Source organism: Danio rerio, chromosome 23, assembly GCF_049306965.1.
Source record: "Danio rerio strain Tuebingen ecotype United States chromosome 23, GRCz12tu, whole genome shotgun sequence".
Classification (NCBI taxonomy): Eukaryota; Metazoa; Chordata; class Actinopteri; order Cypriniformes; family Danionidae; genus Danio; species Danio rerio.
The window spans coordinates 49,297,501-49,318,621 of NC_133198.1; the positions used below are offsets into that span (position 1 = coordinate 49,297,501).

The 21,121-nt window shown below is 39.9% G+C and overlaps 3 protein-coding genes across 8 annotated transcripts in view; 1 reads left to right on the plus strand and 2 right to left on the minus strand.

Annotated features, from left to right (window-relative positions):
- LOC101884488 (nephronectin) overlaps positions 1 to 6,435 on the minus strand; it is a 21,578-nt gene extending 15,143 nt beyond the window's left edge. For 4 of the 6 annotated variants that reach the window (XM_073939486.1, XM_073939484.1, XM_073939482.1 and 1 more), the window contains exons 1-3: positions 6,321 to 6,435; positions 4,647 to 4,720; positions 1,768 to 1,860 (exon numbers count right to left, since the gene is read on the minus strand). In XM_073939486.1, coding sequence (XP_073795587.1) covers positions 1,768 to 1,860; positions 4,647 to 4,720; positions 6,321 to 6,385 — 232 coding nt within the window. In that variant the 5' untranslated portion in view covers positions 6,386 to 6,435. The remainder of the gene's footprint in view (positions 1 to 1,767; positions 1,861 to 4,646; positions 4,721 to 6,320) is intronic. The other 2 variants (XM_073939485.1, XM_073939483.1) reach the window with 1 other exon arrangement.
- fhip1ab (FHF complex subunit HOOK interacting protein 1Ab) overlaps positions 1 to 21,121 on the minus strand; it is a 446,377-nt gene that overhangs the window by 112,081 nt on the left and 313,175 nt on the right. The window lies entirely within an intron of this gene.
- LOC100330136 (CXXC-type zinc finger protein 4) lies at positions 10,906 to 19,636 on the plus strand. Its single transcript, XM_002665828.8, has 3 exons — positions 10,906 to 11,142; positions 12,946 to 13,990; positions 19,023 to 19,636. The coding sequence occupies exons 2-3, from the start codon at positions 12,995 to 12,997 to the stop codon at positions 19,068 to 19,070; spliced, it is 1,044 nt and encodes a 347-aa protein (XP_002665874.2). The 5' UTR covers positions 10,906 to 11,142; positions 12,946 to 12,994; the 3' UTR covers positions 19,071 to 19,636.

The window sequence follows — 21,121 nt, forward strand, 5'->3', positions numbered from 1 at the left end:
ATATGTAAAGATATTTGCGTAGTGCTCTACATCTTGTGTGTATTAAGCAGTGTGTAAGCCAGGTGCACTCTGCGCCAGACAATAGACCGGCTTTGTTTTGGTCTATAGAACAATCCATTATGATTCCTCAAAATAGCAACGCGCCAGCACTGCGCCTCCGAACGCCTTCATTTTAAGAGCAGAAATGTGGGGGCACATATGAGCGCAAATGAATTTGCTATTTAAACAGCGTGCTGCAAAACGCCAAAACAACTCTTGCGCCAAGCTGAAACTACCAAACAACAATTGCATCGCGCCTTTCGCCGGGCGTATAATACAGTGTTAGCGATCAAAGATTTATATGAATTTGCCAAGCTCAATGCATTCTCTACTGTGCAGGAGACCCAGAGGAGATTGATTGACAATGGTCTACAGCCAATCAGGACACAGAACACAATATGCGGCTAAATAATAATAAAAATAAAGCATGAAAGGTGAAAGGTGGAGTGGGTTATAGCGAGGTGAGCGAGGTTTCTGTGTCTGACACATTTTAGGGTAATGAATAATAAAGAATACATAAATACATTCAGACACGGGGAGCTTCAGTGTGTGTGTGAAAATATCAACTCATCACACTGAGCCCATCTATAAAACGAACACCAGCAGAACATCCTTAAAGCAACAAACCCACGAGACTCGTTTAAGCACACTCTCCATTAATAAGCACAGAGGAGTATACATCATAACCACATTCCTCAGACTCTGCAGGAGACAGAAGGCCAAAGAAAACAGCCGTGGTGTGTGTGTGTGTGTGTGTGTGTGTGTGTGTCCTGTAAATCAGAGGAGAATATGAATCCCATCAGGCCTCTGAGCGCCATCACACACACACACACACACACACACACACACACACACACACACACACACACACACACACACACACATCCCATCATTCACCAGCACAAACCCCTGAGGCACACACCACTACGTCTGATTGGACAGAGCGTTTGGACACCTGTGTGTTAATGACCAAAACACACACACACTCTCGCTCACACACACACACACACACACACACACACACACACACACACACACACACACACACACACACACACACACACACACATGATGTCACCAGACACAATGTCACGTGTTAATATTTATAACGGAAAGACTGAGGAGCTGTGAGAATATTCACACTGGAGTGTATTCAGTGTGTGTGTGTGTGTGTGTGTGTGTGTGTGTGTGTGTGTGTGTGTGTGTGTGTGTGTGTGTGTGTGTGTGTATAAATTTGTATGAGTGAGAGTGTGCGAATTTGTAGGTGTGTGACAGTGTTTTGAGAGAGTGTGTCTGTGTGTGTTTGCAAGTGTGAGTTTGTGTGAATGTTTGTGTAAGAGTGTGTTTGTGTGAGATTGTGTGAGAGTGTGTGCATATTTCTCAAGGTGTGCGTGTGTGAGTTTGTATGTGCGAGAGTGTGTCCCTGTGTGTTTGTGTGTGACTGTGCTTGTGTGAGTTTTTATGTGTGAGAGTGTGTGTCTGTGTGTGTCAGAATGTGTTTGTTTGTTTAGTTGTTTGTGTGTGTGAGTTTCTAAGTGTGTGTTGGTGTATGTATATGTGTGTGTCTGTGTGCAAGTGTGTTTCTCAGTGTGTAAGTGTGTTTGCATGTGTGTGTGTAAGTAAGTTTCTCTGGGTGTGTTTGCATGTGTGTGTGTGTTTCTCTGTTAATGTTTGTAAATGGGTGGTTCTCAGTGTGTGCATGTGTATGTGTGTGTGACACACTCATACCCTGCCTGCAGGTCTTGCCGGTGTATCCTGGATGACAGAGACACTGATCTGGACCAACACACTCTCCGTGTTTACAGCCCGACTCACACACTGCTGCACAAACACACAACACACATCACACATCAGAACGAGTGTGTATGTTCAGAAGAGAACACTGCGCACCCAGTGCAATCTCCTGAAAAAAATACACTCTATAATTGACCATATTTGGTTATATTGCACTATATTTATCCTTATGAAATATAATATTTGGCCATATTTGGTTATATTGCACTATATTTATCTTTATGAAATATAATATTTGGCCATATTTGGTTATATTGCACTATATTTATCCTTATGAAATATAATATTTGGCCATATTTGGTTATATTGCACTATATTTATCTTTATGAAATATAATATTTGGCCATATTTGGTTATATTGCACTATATTTATCTTTATGAAATATAATATTTGGCCATATTTGGTTATATTGCACTATATTTATCCTTATGAAATATAATATTTGGCCATATTTGGTTATATTGCACTATATTTATTTTTATGAAATATAATATTTGGCCATATTTGGTTATATTGCACTATATTTATCCTTATGAAATATAATATTTGGCCATATTTGGTTATATTGCACTATATTTATCCTTATGAAATATAATATTTGGCCATATTTGGTTATATTGCACTATATTTATCCTTATGAAATATAATATTTGGCCATATTTGGTTATATTGCACTATATTTACCTTTATGAAATATAATATTTGGCCATATTTGGTTATATTGCACTATATTTATCTTTATGAAATATAATATTTGGCCATATATGGTTATATTGCACTATATTTATCTTTATGAAATATAATATTTGGCCATATTTGGTTATATTGCACTATATTTATCTTTATGAAATATAATATTTGGCCATATTTAGTTATATTGCACTATATTTATCTTTATGAAATATAATATATGGACATATTTGGTTATATTACACTATATTTGGCTTTATGAAATATAATATTTGTACATATTTGGCTATAGTACACTATATTTAGCTTTATGAAATATAATATTTGACCATATTTGGCTATAGTACACTATATTTGGCTTAATTAAATACAATATTTGGCCATATTCGGTTATATTACACTATATTCAGCTTTATTAAATACAATATTTGGCCATATTCGGTTATATTACACTATATTCAGCTTTATTAAATACAATATTTGGCTATATTCGGTTATATTACACTATATTCAGCTTTATTAAATACAATATTTGGCCATATTCGGTTATATTACACTATATTCAGCTTTATTAAATACAATATTTGGCTATATTCGGTTATATTACACTATATTCAGCTTTATTAAATACAATATTTGGCCATATTCGGTTATATTACACTATATTCAGCTTTATTAAATACAATATTTGGCTATATTCGGTTATATTACACTATATTCAGCTTTATTAAATACAATATTTGGCTATATTCGGTTATATTACACTATATTCAGCTTTATTAAATACAATATTTGGCTATATTCGGTTATATTACACTATATTCAGCTTTATTAAATACAATATTTGGCCATATTCGGTTATATTACACTATATTCAGCTTTATTAAATACAATATTTGGCTATATTCGGTTATATTACACTATATTCAGCTTTATTAAATACAATATTTGGCCATATTCGGTTATATTACACTATATTCAGCTTTATTAAATACAATATTTGGCTATATTCGGTTATATTACACTATATTCAGCTTTATTAAATACAATATTTGGCCATATTCGGTTATATTACACTATATTCAGCTTTATTAAATACAATATTTGGCCATATTCGGTTATATTACACTATATTTAGCTTTATTAAATACAATATTTGGCTATATTCGGTTATATTACACTATATTCAGCTTTATTAAATACAATATTTGGCTATATTCGGTTATATTACACTATATTCAGCTTTATTAAATACAATATTTGACTATATTCGGTTATATTACACTATATTCAGCTTTATTAAATACAATATTTGGCTATATTCGGTTATATTACACTATATTCAGCTTTATTAAATACAATATTTGGCTATATTTGGTTATATTACACTATATTTAGCTTTATTAAATACAATATTTGGCTATATTCGGTTATATTACACTATATTCAGCTTTATTAAATACAATATTTGACTATATTCGGTTATATTACACTATATTCAGCTTTATTAAATACAATATTTGGCCATATTCGGTTATATTACACTATATTCAGCTTTATTAAATACAATATTTGGCTATATTCGGTTATATTACACTATATTCAGCTTTATTAAATACAATATTTTACCATATTTGGTTATAGTGCACTATATTTGGCTTAATGAAATATAATGTTTGACCATATTTGGCTAAAGTACACTATATTTGGCTCTATTAAATATTAATAAATATACCTATTAAATAAAATACAAATATTAAATGAACAAAAATAGTTTTGTCCAGTAATTATTAATTGGAAATAAATGTAACTTAAACAGAAACAAAATACAGCTAAATAGTTTGAATATCTAGCACATTTACTAAAAAGTAAACCCAAATTAAATATAAATCTATATATTTCTTCATTAAAATATTAAATACATAATAGTACATAAATAAAAAACACACAAGTAGTATCATGCAATCAACCCAACATGCGCTCAGCATTATTTCAAAGGATTTTTTATATCAGATGTTACATCTGTGAGGATGAATGAGTGTGTGAGTGTGTGACATACACTTCTGTTTTACTTCTGAAATTATTTCTGTGAATGTTACAAAGAGTGTGTGTGTTTACTCACGTCTGCACTGTGCATTTGAGTTCCTCATCCAGCCGAACACACACACTCCATCAGACACCAGCAGCTCTGATGACCTACACACACACACACACACACACACACACACACACACACACACACACACACACACACACACACACACACACACACACACACACACACACACACACACACACACACACACAATGAAGGAAATTGCTCTCAACCATTTGCAGGGCTGAGTCTGGTCAGTATCTGGATGGGAGACCACATGGGTAAACTAGGCTGCTGTTGGCAGTGGTGTTAGTGAGGCCAGCAGGGGGCGCTCAACCTGTGGTCTGTGTGGGTCCTAATGCCCCAGTATAATGAAAGAGACACTATACTACTCAGTGAGCGCCGTCTTTTAGATGAGATGTTAAACTGAGCTTCTGACTCTCTGTGCTCATTAATAACTCCATGGCACATGGTAAGGAGTAGGGGTGTAACCCCGGTGTCCTGGCCAAACTCCCTCCATCAGCCCTTACCCATCATGACCCCCAATCATCTCCATCCACTGAACTGGCTCCATCACTGTCTCTCCACTCCCCCTATAGCTTGTGTGTGGTGAAGCACTGGCGATGTTGTCCTGTGGCTGCACGATGCCAACTCTGCTTATTTGTGTAGTGCTCTTCACAACATCATTCCAATGCAGCTTTACATTAAGGTGCATGTTATTTGTCATTCATTCATTCATTTTCTTTGGCTTAGACTCTTTTTCACCACAGCGGAATGAACCGCCAAGTAATCCAGCATATGTTTTACACAGTGGATGCCCTTCCAGCTGCAACTCAGTACTGGGAAACACCCATACATATTCAATCACACACACACACACGCTCATACACTATGGCCAGTGTAGTTCATCAATTCCCCTATAGCGCATGTGTTTGGACTGTGGGGGAAACCGGAGCACCTGGAGGAAACCCATGCAAACGCAGGGAGAACATGCAAACTCCACACAGAAACACACTTAGGCTGGTTTAAGCTGTTTTTTTTCAGCAGGGTAATCATACTAGTGTTAATAACTCATCTCTAATAACTGCTTTATTTTCTCTTTGTCATGATGACAGTCAATAATATTAGACTAGACATTCTTCAAGACACTTCTATACAGCTTAAAGTGACATGTAAAGGCTTCACTAGGGTAATTAGGGTAACTAGGCAGGTTAGGGTAATTAGGCAAGTTATTGTATAACGATAGTTTGTGCAGTAGACTATCAGACAAATGTATATAGCTATAAGGGGCGAATAATATTGACCTTAAAATTGTGTTTAAAAAAATAAAAACTATTATTCTAGCTGAAATAAAATAAATAAGTTTATATTTAAATAAAAAAGAAATATTTAAAAAAGAAAACAAATTCAAAGGGGGCGAATAATTCAACTGTATATACTTTTATATATAACAAACTTCCATATTTACAACACAAACTAGTCGCATACTTCCGCGGAAAATACGGTTGCCATGACAATTTCTGTAGTTGACATTCACACGCGGATTAATAACATGTATTAAAATAATAAATATAATACTCAAATTAGCTGCTGTCGGGACACTTCTTTCTCTCGGATAGCGTCAGTCTCACTATAACTGTGTTGATCCGTAGTAACTTATTAAGCTTTACGTGCATATAGTCATATAAAAGCGCGTCTTACCTGAGTGTGTGTGTACCTGCAGCTGCACAAACACCGATGAGAGAGAAAAACAACAGCACATCCATCACAGAGCTGTGAACACACACCGGATCTGCGGTCTCTCATTCAGTTTCTCGCTAAAACGTCTCGAAGTTCGCGTGTGGAGAGCGGGAGCGCGCGTCAGGTGTGTGTGTGTGTGTGCGCGCGCACTGCTGAGGCCGATTCATTCTGCCGTCATGACATCAGTGTGTGTGTGAGAGAGGGGGGTTATGGGTGTACAACGACCTGTCAGAACTTTCCACTGAGGAACTGTAAGTGTTTATGAAGAGCACACACATATCTGATCTGCGCGTGCGTGTGTGTGTGTGTGTGTGTGTGTGTGTGTGTGTGTTTTGTTCTCCAGGGAAACGCATATGAACACCAGCAAGGGCAGGTCTGGGACACACACACACACACATACACTCTTTCTCTCTCTCTCTCTCTCTCTCTCTCTCTCTCTCAAATGCTCGCGCGCACACACATACAGAAACACACACTCACACACACTCTTCTTTTTCTCTCTCCTTCACACACACACACACACACACACACTAAAAACACACTCTGACATGTGCACAGACATCGCTATCTTTGACAGCCATACACACCCATACACATACGCGCACAAACACACACACACACACCTCTCTGACACATGCAAACACGTGCACTATCTTTCACATCCATACACACACACTCACACACATGAGGACACACACACAAAAGCATACAAAAAAAAACACTCTCTAACACGTGCAAACACACCACTATCTTTCACACTCATACACCCACACACACACACACACACACACACACGTATACACACACAGATTATTCTCTTTCTCTTGTACACAGTCTTTATTTCAGATTTATACACAAACACGCACAACACACACTCTCGTACACACACTCACTCATGCAGGCATGCTGTCTCTCTGACACACAAACACACACTCACTTTCTCTCTCAGACAAACACACACAGACAGACTCAAACACGCTCCGTCTCACACTTTGTCACACACACTTTTTTTCTCAGACACATGCACACACACGCAAACACAAATATATGCACACACACACACACACAGATACAGACAGACATGCACACACAAACACTCTCTTTCTCTGTCTCTCTCTCCTTCACACACACACACACACACACACACAGATACTGACAGACATGCACACACAAACACTCTCTTTCTCTGTCTCTCTCTCTTCTTCACTCACACACTCACACACACACTATAATTACTCTGGGAGCTTGTAAAGTTTGCCGGGAACCTGTATATTTCCTCCAGCTACATCCTGTGCTGGTAATTATAGCATTTCTTTCATTTCAATTTGAAAGTAAATGTGTGTGTGTGTGTGTGTGTGTGTGTGTGTGTGTGTGTGTGTGTGTTCTGGTGAAGAGCAGACAGAAACATGATTGTGTCAAAACAGCCTAAACACACAAACACGATTATAAACACACAGAGCGGTGGAGGGTGGAGGGTGGAGGAGTGTGTTCACGACAGACACACTGAAGCTGTTGTTGGCTCACACTGCCTGTTTGGTGCTGAACGATTCATCTGTGTGTGTCATTAAGAACAATAATGATAGTTTGCCCTTGTAATGTTTAGGTAAAATCTGGAAATGCACCTCCTGATTGCTCAATAGGAAATCTGAATTGTAATAATATTTCACAGCTTCTTTGCGGTGATTTTTCAGCTTTTCTGCGGTGAGCAGACACGGCTTCTGCTAAAACATTCACAAATATTACTGACTCCTTTTGACTGGTGGTGTGTGTATATGGACTGACGGACAGGTAGGAGGGTGGATAGATGGATGGATGACAGATGGATGGATGACATGGATGGAGATGGATGAATGGAAGGATGGATGGATGGATGACAGATAGATTGATGGATGGATGGATGGATGGATGGCTGAATGACAGATAGATGGATGGATGGATGGATGGATGGATGGATGGATGGTAGATGGATGAATGGATGGATGGATGAATGGATGGATGGCTGAATGACAGATAGATGGATGGATGGATGGATGGATGGATGGATGGATGGATGGATGAATGGATGGATGGCTGAATGACAGATAGATGGATGGATGGATGGATGGATGGATGGATGGATGGCTGAATGACAGATGGATGGATGGATGGATGGATGGATGGATGGATGGATGGATGGATGGTAGATGGATGAATGGATGGATGGATGAATGGATGGATGGCTGAATGACAGATAGATGGATGGATGGATGGATGGATGGATGGATGGATGAATGGATGGATGGCTGAATGACAGATAGATGGATGGATGGATGGATGGATGGATGGATGGATGGATGGATGGATGGCTGAATGACAGATGGATGGATGGATGGATGGATGGATGGATGGATGGATGAATGACAGATAGATGGATGGATGGATGATAGATGGATGGATGGATGGATAAATAGATGGATGAATGGATGGATGGATGGATGGATGGATGGAGATGGATGGACAGGATGGATAAATAGATGGGTGGATGGATGGATATGGATGAATGACAGATATATCTAGTCAGAAAGATGGATGGATGGATGGATAGATAAATGGATGAATAAATAGATGGAGATAGATGGATGGATGGATGGGTGCATGGATGGATGGATGGATGGAGATGGATGATGGGTGGAGATGGATGGATGGAGACAGATAGATAGATAGATAGATAGATAGATAGATAGATAGATAGATAGATAGATAGATAGATAGATAGATAGATAGATAGATAGATAGATAGATAGATAGATAGATAGATAGATAGAATAATGGATGGATGGATGGATGGATGGATGGAGATGGATAAATGACAGATATATCTTGTCAGAAAGATGGGCTGATTTACCTGTGGATCAACTTGCACAAACTTGTGGTCACATGGACTCTATATTATTTTACTTTAATTATGATATTATATGTATGTACCTGTATGTACCATATGTACCTGTTTGTGTGTGTGTGTGTGTGTGTGTGTGGAGGAGGGGGGGGGGCTTATCTAAGTAAACAAACAGTCCTGAAGAATATGCCATACAATTATATATCACTCACACACACACACACACACACACACACACACACACGCACACTGCTGAACGCTCTCCGTCTGAGTGAAATCACTGACTGCTTTATGACCTTCATCACGGTGTTCAGAAGCGTGATGTCTGATCGACACCTAGTGGACAACAGCAGAACTGCAGACACAGCGCTTTACATTACAGGCCAGAGAACTGCAGCGCTCCGACACAAGAGGGCGCAGCTGAGCGCTCATTGTTCCTGGAAGACTGATGAACATCCATCCATCCATCCATCCATCCATCCATCCATCCATCCATCCATCCATCCATCTATCTATCTATCTATCTATCTATCTATCTATCTATCTATCTATCTATCTATCTATCTATCTATCTATCACTGCAGCAATTATTTTATTATTCTGTTTACATATACATATTAAACACATAAATATATGCAATATACATATATGATCTATAAACTGCGTGTGAATATGCTTCCTGCATGACATGTTTCCTCCCTGGGTTTATATATGTTAATCAGCTTTGCCACGATCTACATTGTAAAAGCGCTATAGACATAAAGCTACTTGATGTGCACGCGCACACACATATATAAATAAATAAAGAATAAATGCTAATTATATATGCATAATTTTTGGTATTGAGTGAAAATGTACATGCGATAGTACATACAGGCAATACATATTTTATATATATAATTAAATACTATCAAATGATGTCTTTGTATGATTATGTATATGGAGAGGAGATAGAAAGCGAGAGCGATTTAATTTTACAACATCAATATAATCGTATATTTAAGTATAGAATGGCAATATAGCTATAATATGTAAATGATGAATCTCCATATTTAGAAATGTTTATATCAGATATGAGGGGTTTATATTTATGGCGCCAAGAGCTGATTTCCTCTCAGATCCTCTCATAAAGAATGTCTGTCAGATGCGTCAAGGTTTCTCTCTCTCTCTCTCACACACACACACACACACACACACACACACACACACACACACACAGTCAATTCCCAACCGGCCGGGATCTGCTCCACCGGGGGGAAACGCCTTCTCGCCTCGGACCCGTTCTGTTTTAATTAGCCTCCCGGTGCCGCGGGTAATTACGGTAACGAGCCGCAAATGAACCGTAATGAACCGCAAAATTCCTCTGGAAAAAAACCCTCACAGAAGCCGCGGCGCGAAGCCCGTGATTAATAACCGTCATTCAGGCATCGGCGGGAAAAAAAAAGGGGCGCGCGAGGAGTTGACACGCATTACCCTCCGCGCCGCGCGAGACCCCGTATGTCAGCCCCCGCGCGCCTCCCGCGCTTCCACAATCATTTCCCGCCAATGATCAGGAGGTGTCCGCAACGGCGCTTCCTCACCTCACACCCCCGTCAGCCACACGCAGCGCGACACACACACACACACATACACACACACATACACACACACACACACCGGGAGGAGCCGTCTACCCTTCCGTCACCCATACCCGCCCCTGAGGACGGTGCGTCGTTGGCGGCGTCAATATTATTTATTATTCCCGTTAGTCTCGGTATTTAGCGCCGCAGCTGCTCACGGTGATCGTTAAAACGGACGCGTCCTGTTGTTTCGCGGCGCGTGTTTTTCTTGTAACGGGGATTATTGAGGCGGCATCAGCGCGCGGTGATGCTCTCCGTTAAAGGATCGTGAAGCGTCGCGAGTCTAAAGGTAAAGCTCGTCCATTTTCCGTCCTCCGCCTCCCCCCCCTCATTCACCCCCTCCCTCACTCTCTCTCCTTCCCTCTCTCTCTCTCTCTCAGACGCGCGCGCGATGGCCAAGAGAATTAATCCGTCGCCTTTAATTGCGCCGCGGTGTCCAGCGGTCTGACGCCCTTAATGACCTCTGATCCGCGCGCGCGTCGCTGCCGCAGCAGGCGGAGAGTAATTACCGTAATTGATGCTCGAGGCAACGGTAGCGGGGGGGCGTCGGAGGGGGAAAAGCGTCTCTCTTTCTCTCCTTCTCTCTCTCTTTTTCCCTTTCACATAAACAAACATTCATTCTGACATGGTAACTTTCCTCTCCAAGCCTGATGATTAATCCTGCTGCTCCTCTAATTAAACTCACTGAAGGACAGGCCTGATGGGGTTTGATCAAACTATGGGATGGACATGCAAAAGAAATGAGCAGCAGTGTTGTTTTATTGATCTGAACTGCCATTTTCTGACGCTCTTAATGCAAATTTGACTGAATCTCATGTATGCAGACTAGAAAAAATGAACGATCATTTATTTTAGGATATAATGTAATTATTACAAATGACAAAACACATTAAAATTAATTACAAATAAACTAAATAGATCCTACTGGATAAATATTTTTATTTATTTATAGTTTAAGGCTTCTTCTAAAATCTGCTACTCAGTATTTAATCAGTAATTTAGGATTTTTTTTTTTACAGTTTTAATAATAAAGAAAATAGAGACAAATATAGATACTAAAGATTGCTAACTAGAGCCAGACGGAATCTGCGAATGTTTTTTGCTATTTGCGATTAAAGATTAAAAATCTGCGGAATTATTTTGGGAGTATCTTAAATAAAAGCTTAATATGCGAAATAAAAAAACTATATATATTTTTTTACTTTTATTTAATGTTTAAATTGCAAATCAAATTTGATTTACTTTATTTGGTAAACAAAGCAAGTCTCTCATATAATATATCGACTAAAGCCTGGTTAATACTTCTGCGTCAAGTGATCGCGCGTAGCTGTGCATTTATACTTCTGCGCGCTGTTTCTGTTGCTCTGCAATACACTTCCGAAGCGCTAGTTGGCAGTGAGGTGTTTATGTTTCTCTGCGTCGAGTTTCTTCGCTGGTGTTTTGTTTTTTCTGAACGCTTACTTAATATTCAAGTGGTTCAAATTCGTTTATTTTAAGGCGGAAACCGGCAGACGTGCAACAACTTTAATCATAAGGTAAACAAAAAACAGCAGTCTCCATCCGGAGCTCCTTCACGGGACTCCACACTTGTAAACACCTGCTGCGTCACGTTTGCGCGGCTCTCACCTCCGCCCACACTCGTCAGTACTACCAAGCCGACCAATCACAGAGCTTGCGCTACACATTACAATTTTTGAGAGGTGTGCGTCAGCGAAGCCGATGGCCACGGCGAGGGGCTATGCGTGCACGATTAGGCTGCGCCGTAGCATACGCGTGCGCTTGACGCAGAAGTATAAATCAGCCTTAAAAGACAGAAAATATTACTGTACAAACTGTATTGTAACTAAATAAGATAAAAATGTTCATATTAGTCAATAATATTACTGTAATTAATTTAAAAACTGAATAAATATTAATTTACGCACATTTACACAAGTAAATAAACAGAATTAATGATGGGCTGAAAATCTGCGTAATTCTACGCGCGCAGATTCCGTGTGGGCCTACTAATAACTGATTTTAGCGTCTGTTTTGCGTATGATAATAGTTGTGTATACTCTGCTGACCTTCAGCTCTTCTGTCTCCTCCGCAGGACCACTGCTGTGGATGTTTGGGCGTTAGTGTGTGTTTGTTTTGCTCCGATGGCGAACATGAGCAGTAGTGTGTGCATGGAGACCCCACACGCTCATGGCCACGCCCATGGCCACGCCCAACACTATAACCCCACCCCTGGGCGGGACTTCCCTCTTCAGATCGACTCCTGCGTGAACCCTGTGTTGGACTACAGTGCGCAGATGGAGCGCTATCGCTCGTTTGCTACCTTTTATAAGAACAGCACCGCTGCCGCCGCCGCCGCTGCTGCCACCCCATTTCCGCAGACCGCCAAAATCGCCCGCATCGCCACGCCCCTCTTCCCGTCAGCCCGCCTATCAGCGATGCCGCCCTGGCCATGTGATAACGCCATGCTCTGGGGCCGGAAGCCTGCAGCGGTTAACGTAAATGCACCACACACACATCGGACTGGCATGTCGAGGGCGGAGCAAGTCAACGTTCACATGTCCGCCAAACACATTCCACAAGACTCCGCCCTCCAAATGGGCGCTGACAACTTCTTGTCGCCGTTGGCAGCGGAGCAATGCCGCGGTCTTCCGGTAACGGGCGCTGAGTGCATGAACCGACTGAAGTGTCCGCCGTCAGTGCCGCAAGGCGGAGTTGCAGAATCAGACCGCGGCGGGACATTCGGAGGAATGCCTCCATTAGGCGGTTTATCACTGCCCCCTGGGGTCATCGTCATGACAACGCTCCACTCCGGAGCAGGGTCGTCAGGGGTCACCATGTCCGACAGCGCGTTTCAGATCGCCAACGTGGCGGCGGACTGCCAACACAGCGGGTCGTCCTGCTCTGGCTCCCCCGCGGCTCTCAGCGGGAATGCTAACGGTAATGCTAACGGCAGCTGCAGTAGTAGCGGAAGTGGAGCGGCGAAACGCAAACGCAAGCGATGCGGGGTGTGCGCCCCCTGCAGGAGGCTGATCAACTGCGGCGTCTGCAGCTCCTGCCGGAACAGAAAGACGGGTCACCAGATCTGCAAGTTCAGGAAGTGCGAAGAACTCAAGAAGAAACCGGGCAGCACCATGGAGGTAGGATTCACACGCACACATGCACGCACACACACAAAAAGCACACACAACCACACACACAACTGCACAAACACACACATACACACACATAGTCATACACAAAGTTACACACACACGGTCACACAATTATTTACACTCAAACACACACACTCCCAAACAGTCATACACAAAGTGACACACAGTCACACAAAATACACACACACACTCATATATTCAGACACAGTCACACTCAAACACACACAAATACTCACACACAGTCAGACACACACAAACACACACTGTCAGACATACTCAATCATACACACACACAGTCAAACTCACAGTAACACAAGTAAAGTCACACACCTGCACAGTCATACAGTTACACACACACACACACACACACACACACACACACACACACATAAATAGTCACACACACACACACACAGCCTCACAGTCAGTCATACACACACATTCGCACACACACACACACAGACACACACACACACACACACACACACACACACACACACACAGAGTTACATACAGAAAGTCTAATTCACATTCGCGCACACACACACACGCAGTAACTTAAGCAGTCACACACACAACAAACTCACAATCGCACACACTCACACACACACACACACACACACACACACACACACACACACACACACACACACACACATACACACACACACACACACACACACACACACACACACACACACACACACACACACACATATATTCAGACAAACAGTCACACACACAATCAAACTCAGTCACACACACACAGTTACATACAGAAAGTCTAATTCACTCTCTCACACACACACACGGTCTGTCTCTCTCTCTCACACACAAAGTCACACACAAAAACAGTCAAACTCACACTCGCGCACACGCACGCACGCACACACACACACACACACACACACACACACACACACACACCGTCAGACTCACACATATGCTGGGAGGTCTATTGAAGTGGGCTGTTTAATTGGGAATGATGTGGCTGGGGGTTTGGAGTCGAGCCCAGTCTTGGCACAAGCGGCCATAATTAACCATCATGCATTAATGTGTGTGTGTGTGTGTATGTGTGTGTGTGTGTGAACGGTTTGAGCCCTCTTATGCTGGAAAAATGCCCTTTCGCTCAAGCACACACTTTATCACTCTGCCGCGCACACACACACACACACACACACACACACACACACACAGTGAGTCGGCAGTGAGGGCTGTGAGATGAGGCAACATGTTGTAAGTTCTCGGTAATAATACAAAGACAGCTTCATCTATTCACAAGCTCACTGGCAGCACAATCAGACCATCAGAAACCAGTCCACTGCCATTAGATCTAGTTCCGGAGACACGTCAAAACCTGGTTTACGCTATTTCTTCAATTCAGCCATGAATAGCAGGTTACACTAGAAGAGTCTAGAGCAGGGGTGTCCAAACTCAGTCCTGGAGGGCCGCTGTCCTGCATATTTAACCTCCAGCTTGCTTCAACACACCTGCCTGGAAGTTTCTAGTATACCTAGAAAGAGCTTGATTAGCTGCTTCAGGTGTGTTTAATTGGGGTTAGAACTAAAACATGCAGGACACCGGCCCTCCAGGACTGATTTTGGACACCCCTGTGCTAGAGTTATGCGCAGGAAGAGTTTTACTTTGAATGCTTGAGCTTGGTAAACTCTAATCTAAGATGGATTCTAATTAGCTGCCTCTGTTTATTTATTTTAATCTAATTGTTTTGTTCTGGAAGTGACCCCAATATTGTTCTTCTATGTTATAACACAGTTGTGGTGTGACGTTAAAATTATTTTAAAGTTTGTTTGTTTAGTTTTGAAGGTCTTTAACCCTTTCACACGTACAATCACACCAGTGTGATCTGCCTCGGTTGATCCCTAAAGCGTACGACAGGGCTATTCAATTGGCGGCCCGCGGGCCGAACCTGGTCCCCGAGGTAATTTGTTCTGGCCCTCCAAATAGTATGACCAAGACATCAAAAATAAATTTAGTTCAGTCCGCTATAGCTATAAAGTGACGTGCGTCTGTTCAATTCAGTATGAGCTGCAGAGGCTGCGCAGAGCGTGAGTCACCATAAGCAAGTGGTGCAGACAGCCGAAAACATTTGGATGTGTTTTGTAGAAAATGCCTATTGTACAATGCACTGTAATCAATAATAGGGATGCAACGATTAGCTGATTTCACTATTAACTACGCTTTAATTCGTCACAGTTAATAATCGTAAAGGCTTCTCTAAGCCGCTTTTCTGTTGCACGGAAAAGTTATGACAAGTTGCCAACTGTGCGCTAGTTTAATGTTTCAAGTATGTACACCGAGACTAATACGCACGCACAGCGGATAAACTATAGCAGCGGCTGTTTCCGAATCACGTCTTTTCCGCTTGCAAGTTTGTTATTTTTATTGTTAGAATATATGACAATATGCACGCACAAGCGGAGCAACAAACTTACCCCTGTCCGGGCGCATGCAGTAGAAAACATCTTACGGTGAGTTGTGCGTGCCTTTCAGTGCAATGAAAACAAAATATATGTTAGACAAATGATTATTAAAATGATTATATACACATGAACCCAGATGATAACAACAGTTAGTCTAAATAGCTACTTCCCTAATATGAAGCTTGTTGTTCTAAATTACATTAGACGTGATCACCGTGAAAGCGTGATTATTCTTCATAGTATATAATCGTACAACATAATCTATAATGCTGCATCACTAATTGTTCTGCTGTTCAAAACATCACATATGAATGTGTCTGAATGTAAGAAGCCTACTTCAGCAATGCACTGCTTTTGTTGTGCGAAATACAACATTTTGAATGTTTGTAAACAAAAAAAAGGTCAATTGGTCAGTGCAGTTGTTTTAAAATACAATATATTCACATTTCAATGTAGAAAAAGCCAACAAGGGCGTCTTTATGAGAACAAATACAGCATATGGGCTCTTATATGTAGTTGTGTTAACACACATATAGCAAGTCATATCTCTCCGGCTCTTTGTTTGGGATGCTTTTCATGAACCGGCCCCCCTGACAAACTAATTAAATAGCCCTGGCGTACGATCACACTGGTGTGATTAGAGCGTTCAGAGTGCATGTCAACTGGTAAAATAAAAAGCACAGATAGAGGTGCGCGGCGCTTGTCATAAATTACAATCGATTCATGCTTTCCATCAAATAACACTTGTTTTAGATTTCAGACGTTCAAATACACATAACTACAAGCAAAACATGTCATCTAAGGTTAGTAAAATACGCACGGATGTCTATGGAGACGGCAATAATAATTATTTTTCAGTATAACTGGATGACATGCTTTTGGTCAGATACACACTGTTTATGTTACTACAATATTGTCTCTACTCCTTTCGCAGATAAACAGTTCCTTTATGATTTTGGTAGAAAATTATGAAGTTACTTTAAGAAAATTGAATGAATAAACATTGTAAATATCAATAAACTTGGTAAATTATGAATAAACATGACATTAATCCAGAACCTTGATCTCCCCTGCCATTGTTGCTAGTAGGGATACAGCTGCAATCGGAAGTTACCATGAAGTTTTAATATTATTAATTAAATTACGCATTAATTGTATGTTATTAGCATCTACCCCTATCTCAACCCTAAACCGAAACCTCACGGTAAAGTGAAAATATTATTTGTCGTACAGTGTCACAAACATTATGCTGTATAGATGTGAGTATCTTCAGCTATATCCCTTCTAGCTAAAAAACTACAATTAATACATACCTTAATAAAATAATATTAATACTTCTCGTTAACGTCAGATCACAGCTGTATCCCTTCTAGCAACAAAAAAGTTCACAAAAATGTAATAAAATCCCAAATGTGAATTAGTTACAATTTCCATCAAGTTGTTAGAGTGGCTCACTGTAGTATTGGTAACCTAGCAACAAACAGTAAACAAGACAAATGTAATGGAGTCACGGTTTCCAGCAAGTTGTTAGAGTGGCTCACTGTAGTATTGGTAACCTGGCAACCAAAGTAAACAAGACAAATATAATGGAGTCATGGTTTCCATCAAGTTGTTAGAGTGGCTGAGTGTAGTATTGGTAACCTAGCAACCAACAGTAAACAAGACAAATTTGATGGAGTCATGGTTTCCATCACGCTGTTAGAGTGGCTAACTGTAGTATTGGTAACCTAGCAACCAACAGTAAACAAGACAAATTTGATGGAGTCATGGTTTCCATCACGCTGTTAGAGTGGCTAACTGTAGTATTGGTAACCTAGCAACCAACAGTAAACAAGACAAATTTGATGGAGTCATGGTTTCCATCACGCTGTTAGAGTGGCTAACTGTAGTATTGGTAACCTAGCAACCAACAGTAAACAAGACAAATTTGACCAGTGAACACTATGGCAAAGCCCATGAGGAAACTTAAGTGTATTACTCTTAAAGAGATTGTGATGTTGTTTGATGCCTAATCTGCTTTTAATTGTGTAAATTAAACTTACTGAATAATATTAAAGTGATGTTTACACCATTTCTGCATTTTGAAATCTCGGCAACAGCTGGAGGTTTGTAGTCCACAGCATGTTACTGCAGTGTTTACAGTGCTGGTCCTACACTTGTGTGTTTCCTCTCACCGCAGATTCACTTTCGTTCTTTAAAAAGGCGACCGCGTGAAATAAGCGTATTACTTCAATCAGTTGTTATCTGAAAATAACCTAAATCATAATGCTACTTTTGACCAATCAGAATCAAGTATTCCACACAGCCACTCAATAATCACACTTATGCATTTACCAGACAATATGTCAGAGAATATGTCCGACATACACCAACACGCAGCACTATTGGCTGATCCTGAAGGCTTTGCGCACAGATGGTCGGGTCAGTCTGTTATTTGCGTTTCTCAATGTCAATTCACATTTCTCATGATCCAACATTTTGACTCATCGCATCATAATGTGAAGATGATTCACACCATTGTACACATGCATACAGTGAATAACTGCGTCTGGAATCTGTCCTGTGTTTCCCAACAGAGAGCGCCGTCAGCCGGAGCCGCCGATACTTTCCGCTGGTTCTTCTGAAGACCTCCCGACAAACCCACATCATGAAACCAGACTGGAACGCCACAAGAACTGCGATCTACCCCGAGGTCTGACCATCAATCAGGGACTCTCACCGTCCTCCTCACTTTCTACCCCTTCCCCTCAGGACTCACTGTGGCCCGTTCGGCAATGGGGGCGTCAGGTCGCACATGCCCCGCCGGAGAGACAGCGATGGAGCTTTCTGAAACGCTTAAAGTCAGAAACGCTTAACGTGACTCTATGCTTTACACACAGCTGAAATCAAAATTATTCAGCCTCCTGTGAAATATACTTTCCAAATGATATAGATTCAGGATTTTTTTTTATTTGGGCTAGAATAAAAGCAGTTTTAATTGTTTTAAAGCCATTTTAAGGTCAATATTATTCACCCCTTCAGCAATATTAGTGTTGGATTGTCTCCAGAACAAACCACTGTTATACAATGACTTGCCTAATTACCCTAACTTTACCCTAATTACCCTAGTGAAGCATTTACATGTGACTTTAAGCTGAATATTAGTGTCTTGAACAATATCTAGTCTAATATTATGTGCTGTCATCATGACAAAGAGGAAAGAAATGAGCTATTAAAACTTATATGATTAGAAATGTGTTAAAGAAATCTACCTGCCGTCAAATAGAAATTGGGTAAATATATATATATATATATATATATACAGGGGGGGCTAATAATTCTGACTTCAGCTGTTAGTTATGTATAAAGATCAGATTTGCTATGCAGTTTGTTAAAATATCGCTATTTTAATCCAGAATATGAACACATTGCTTGCATTAAGCATTTTCCAGCCAAATAAACTGGTTGCATGAAAATGCTTAATGCAGAATAATGTTTATAAAGTGACTTATAAAGACCAAATTTGGTGTACAATTTAGTAAAAATAAGTTCTATGTACAGACAAGCAGATGAACCCAGAATATAAACAAAACACCCCAAACTGAACTTTATCAATTGTATTTAAATTGATAAATTTCCCTTACATGAAAGTCTTTAATGTGGATTAATGATTTAAAAATTGATATATATATATAAAGACCAATTTAGATATGCAGATTGGTAAAGACATGTTTTATATACAGACATGCAGATGAACCCAGAGTATAACCGCAACACCTTTAATTGAACTTTATGTAAATTTCTGTTAAAAATTATGAATTTCCCTCCTATAAAACTGAGCAATGCAGAATAATGATTTATAAAATAATATATATATGAAGACTAAATTTGGTATATAGTTTGTAAAGACATGTTCCATGTTCAGACGAGCAAATGAACCCAGAATTTTAAAACAACACTCAAAAATGAACGCGTTTTCCTCCCAATAAAAAACTAATTATTGTGGATTAATGTTTTACATAAGTGATTTATAAAGACCAAATTTGACATGGACTGTATTAAAAATACAGTTGCAATCAGAATTATTGAATCTCCTTTGGAATTGTTTTGTTTTTTAAATATTTCCCAAATGAGGTTTAAAAGATTCAGGAAATTTTGTCTGTTAATATTTGTTCTTCTGGAGAAAGTCTTATTTGTTTTATTTTTGCTAGACTAAAAGCAGTTCTTAATAAAAAAAAAATAAAAGGTCAATATTATCAGCCCCCTTAAAGCTATATTTGTTTTCAATAGTCTCCAGAACAAACCATCGTTATACAATGACTTGCCTAATTACCCTAACCTGCCAAGTTACCCTAATTAACCTAGTTATGCCTTTATATGTCACTTTAACTGCTCTTCAACTGTATATTTAATGTACAGACAAGCAGATGAACTCAGAATATAAATGCAAAATCCTAAATCGAACTTTATACAACTTTAGCAAAGTTTTTACTCAAATTTATGCATTTTCCTCCCATAAAAGAGGTGTTTAATGTGGATTAATGATTTAAAAAGTGAGAAATAAAGACCAAATTTGGTGAACAGTTTAGTAAAGACATGTTCTAAGTACAGACGAGCACATTAACCCAGATTAGAAACGCAACACCCTAAACTGAACGCTAAGCAATTTTCCCCCATTAAAGAATTAATTAATGTG

Bases quoted from the DNA above. Each gene is read 5' to 3' on its own strand.
- LOC100330136 (XM_002665828.8), top strand. From the start codon at position 12,995: ATGGCGAACATGAGCAGTAGTGTGTGCATGGAGACCCCACACGCTCAT. The intron at 13,991-19,022 runs GTAGGATTCACA...GTTTCCCAACAG, and splicing joins AACCGGGCAGCACCATGGAG to AGAGCGCCGTCAGCCGGAGC.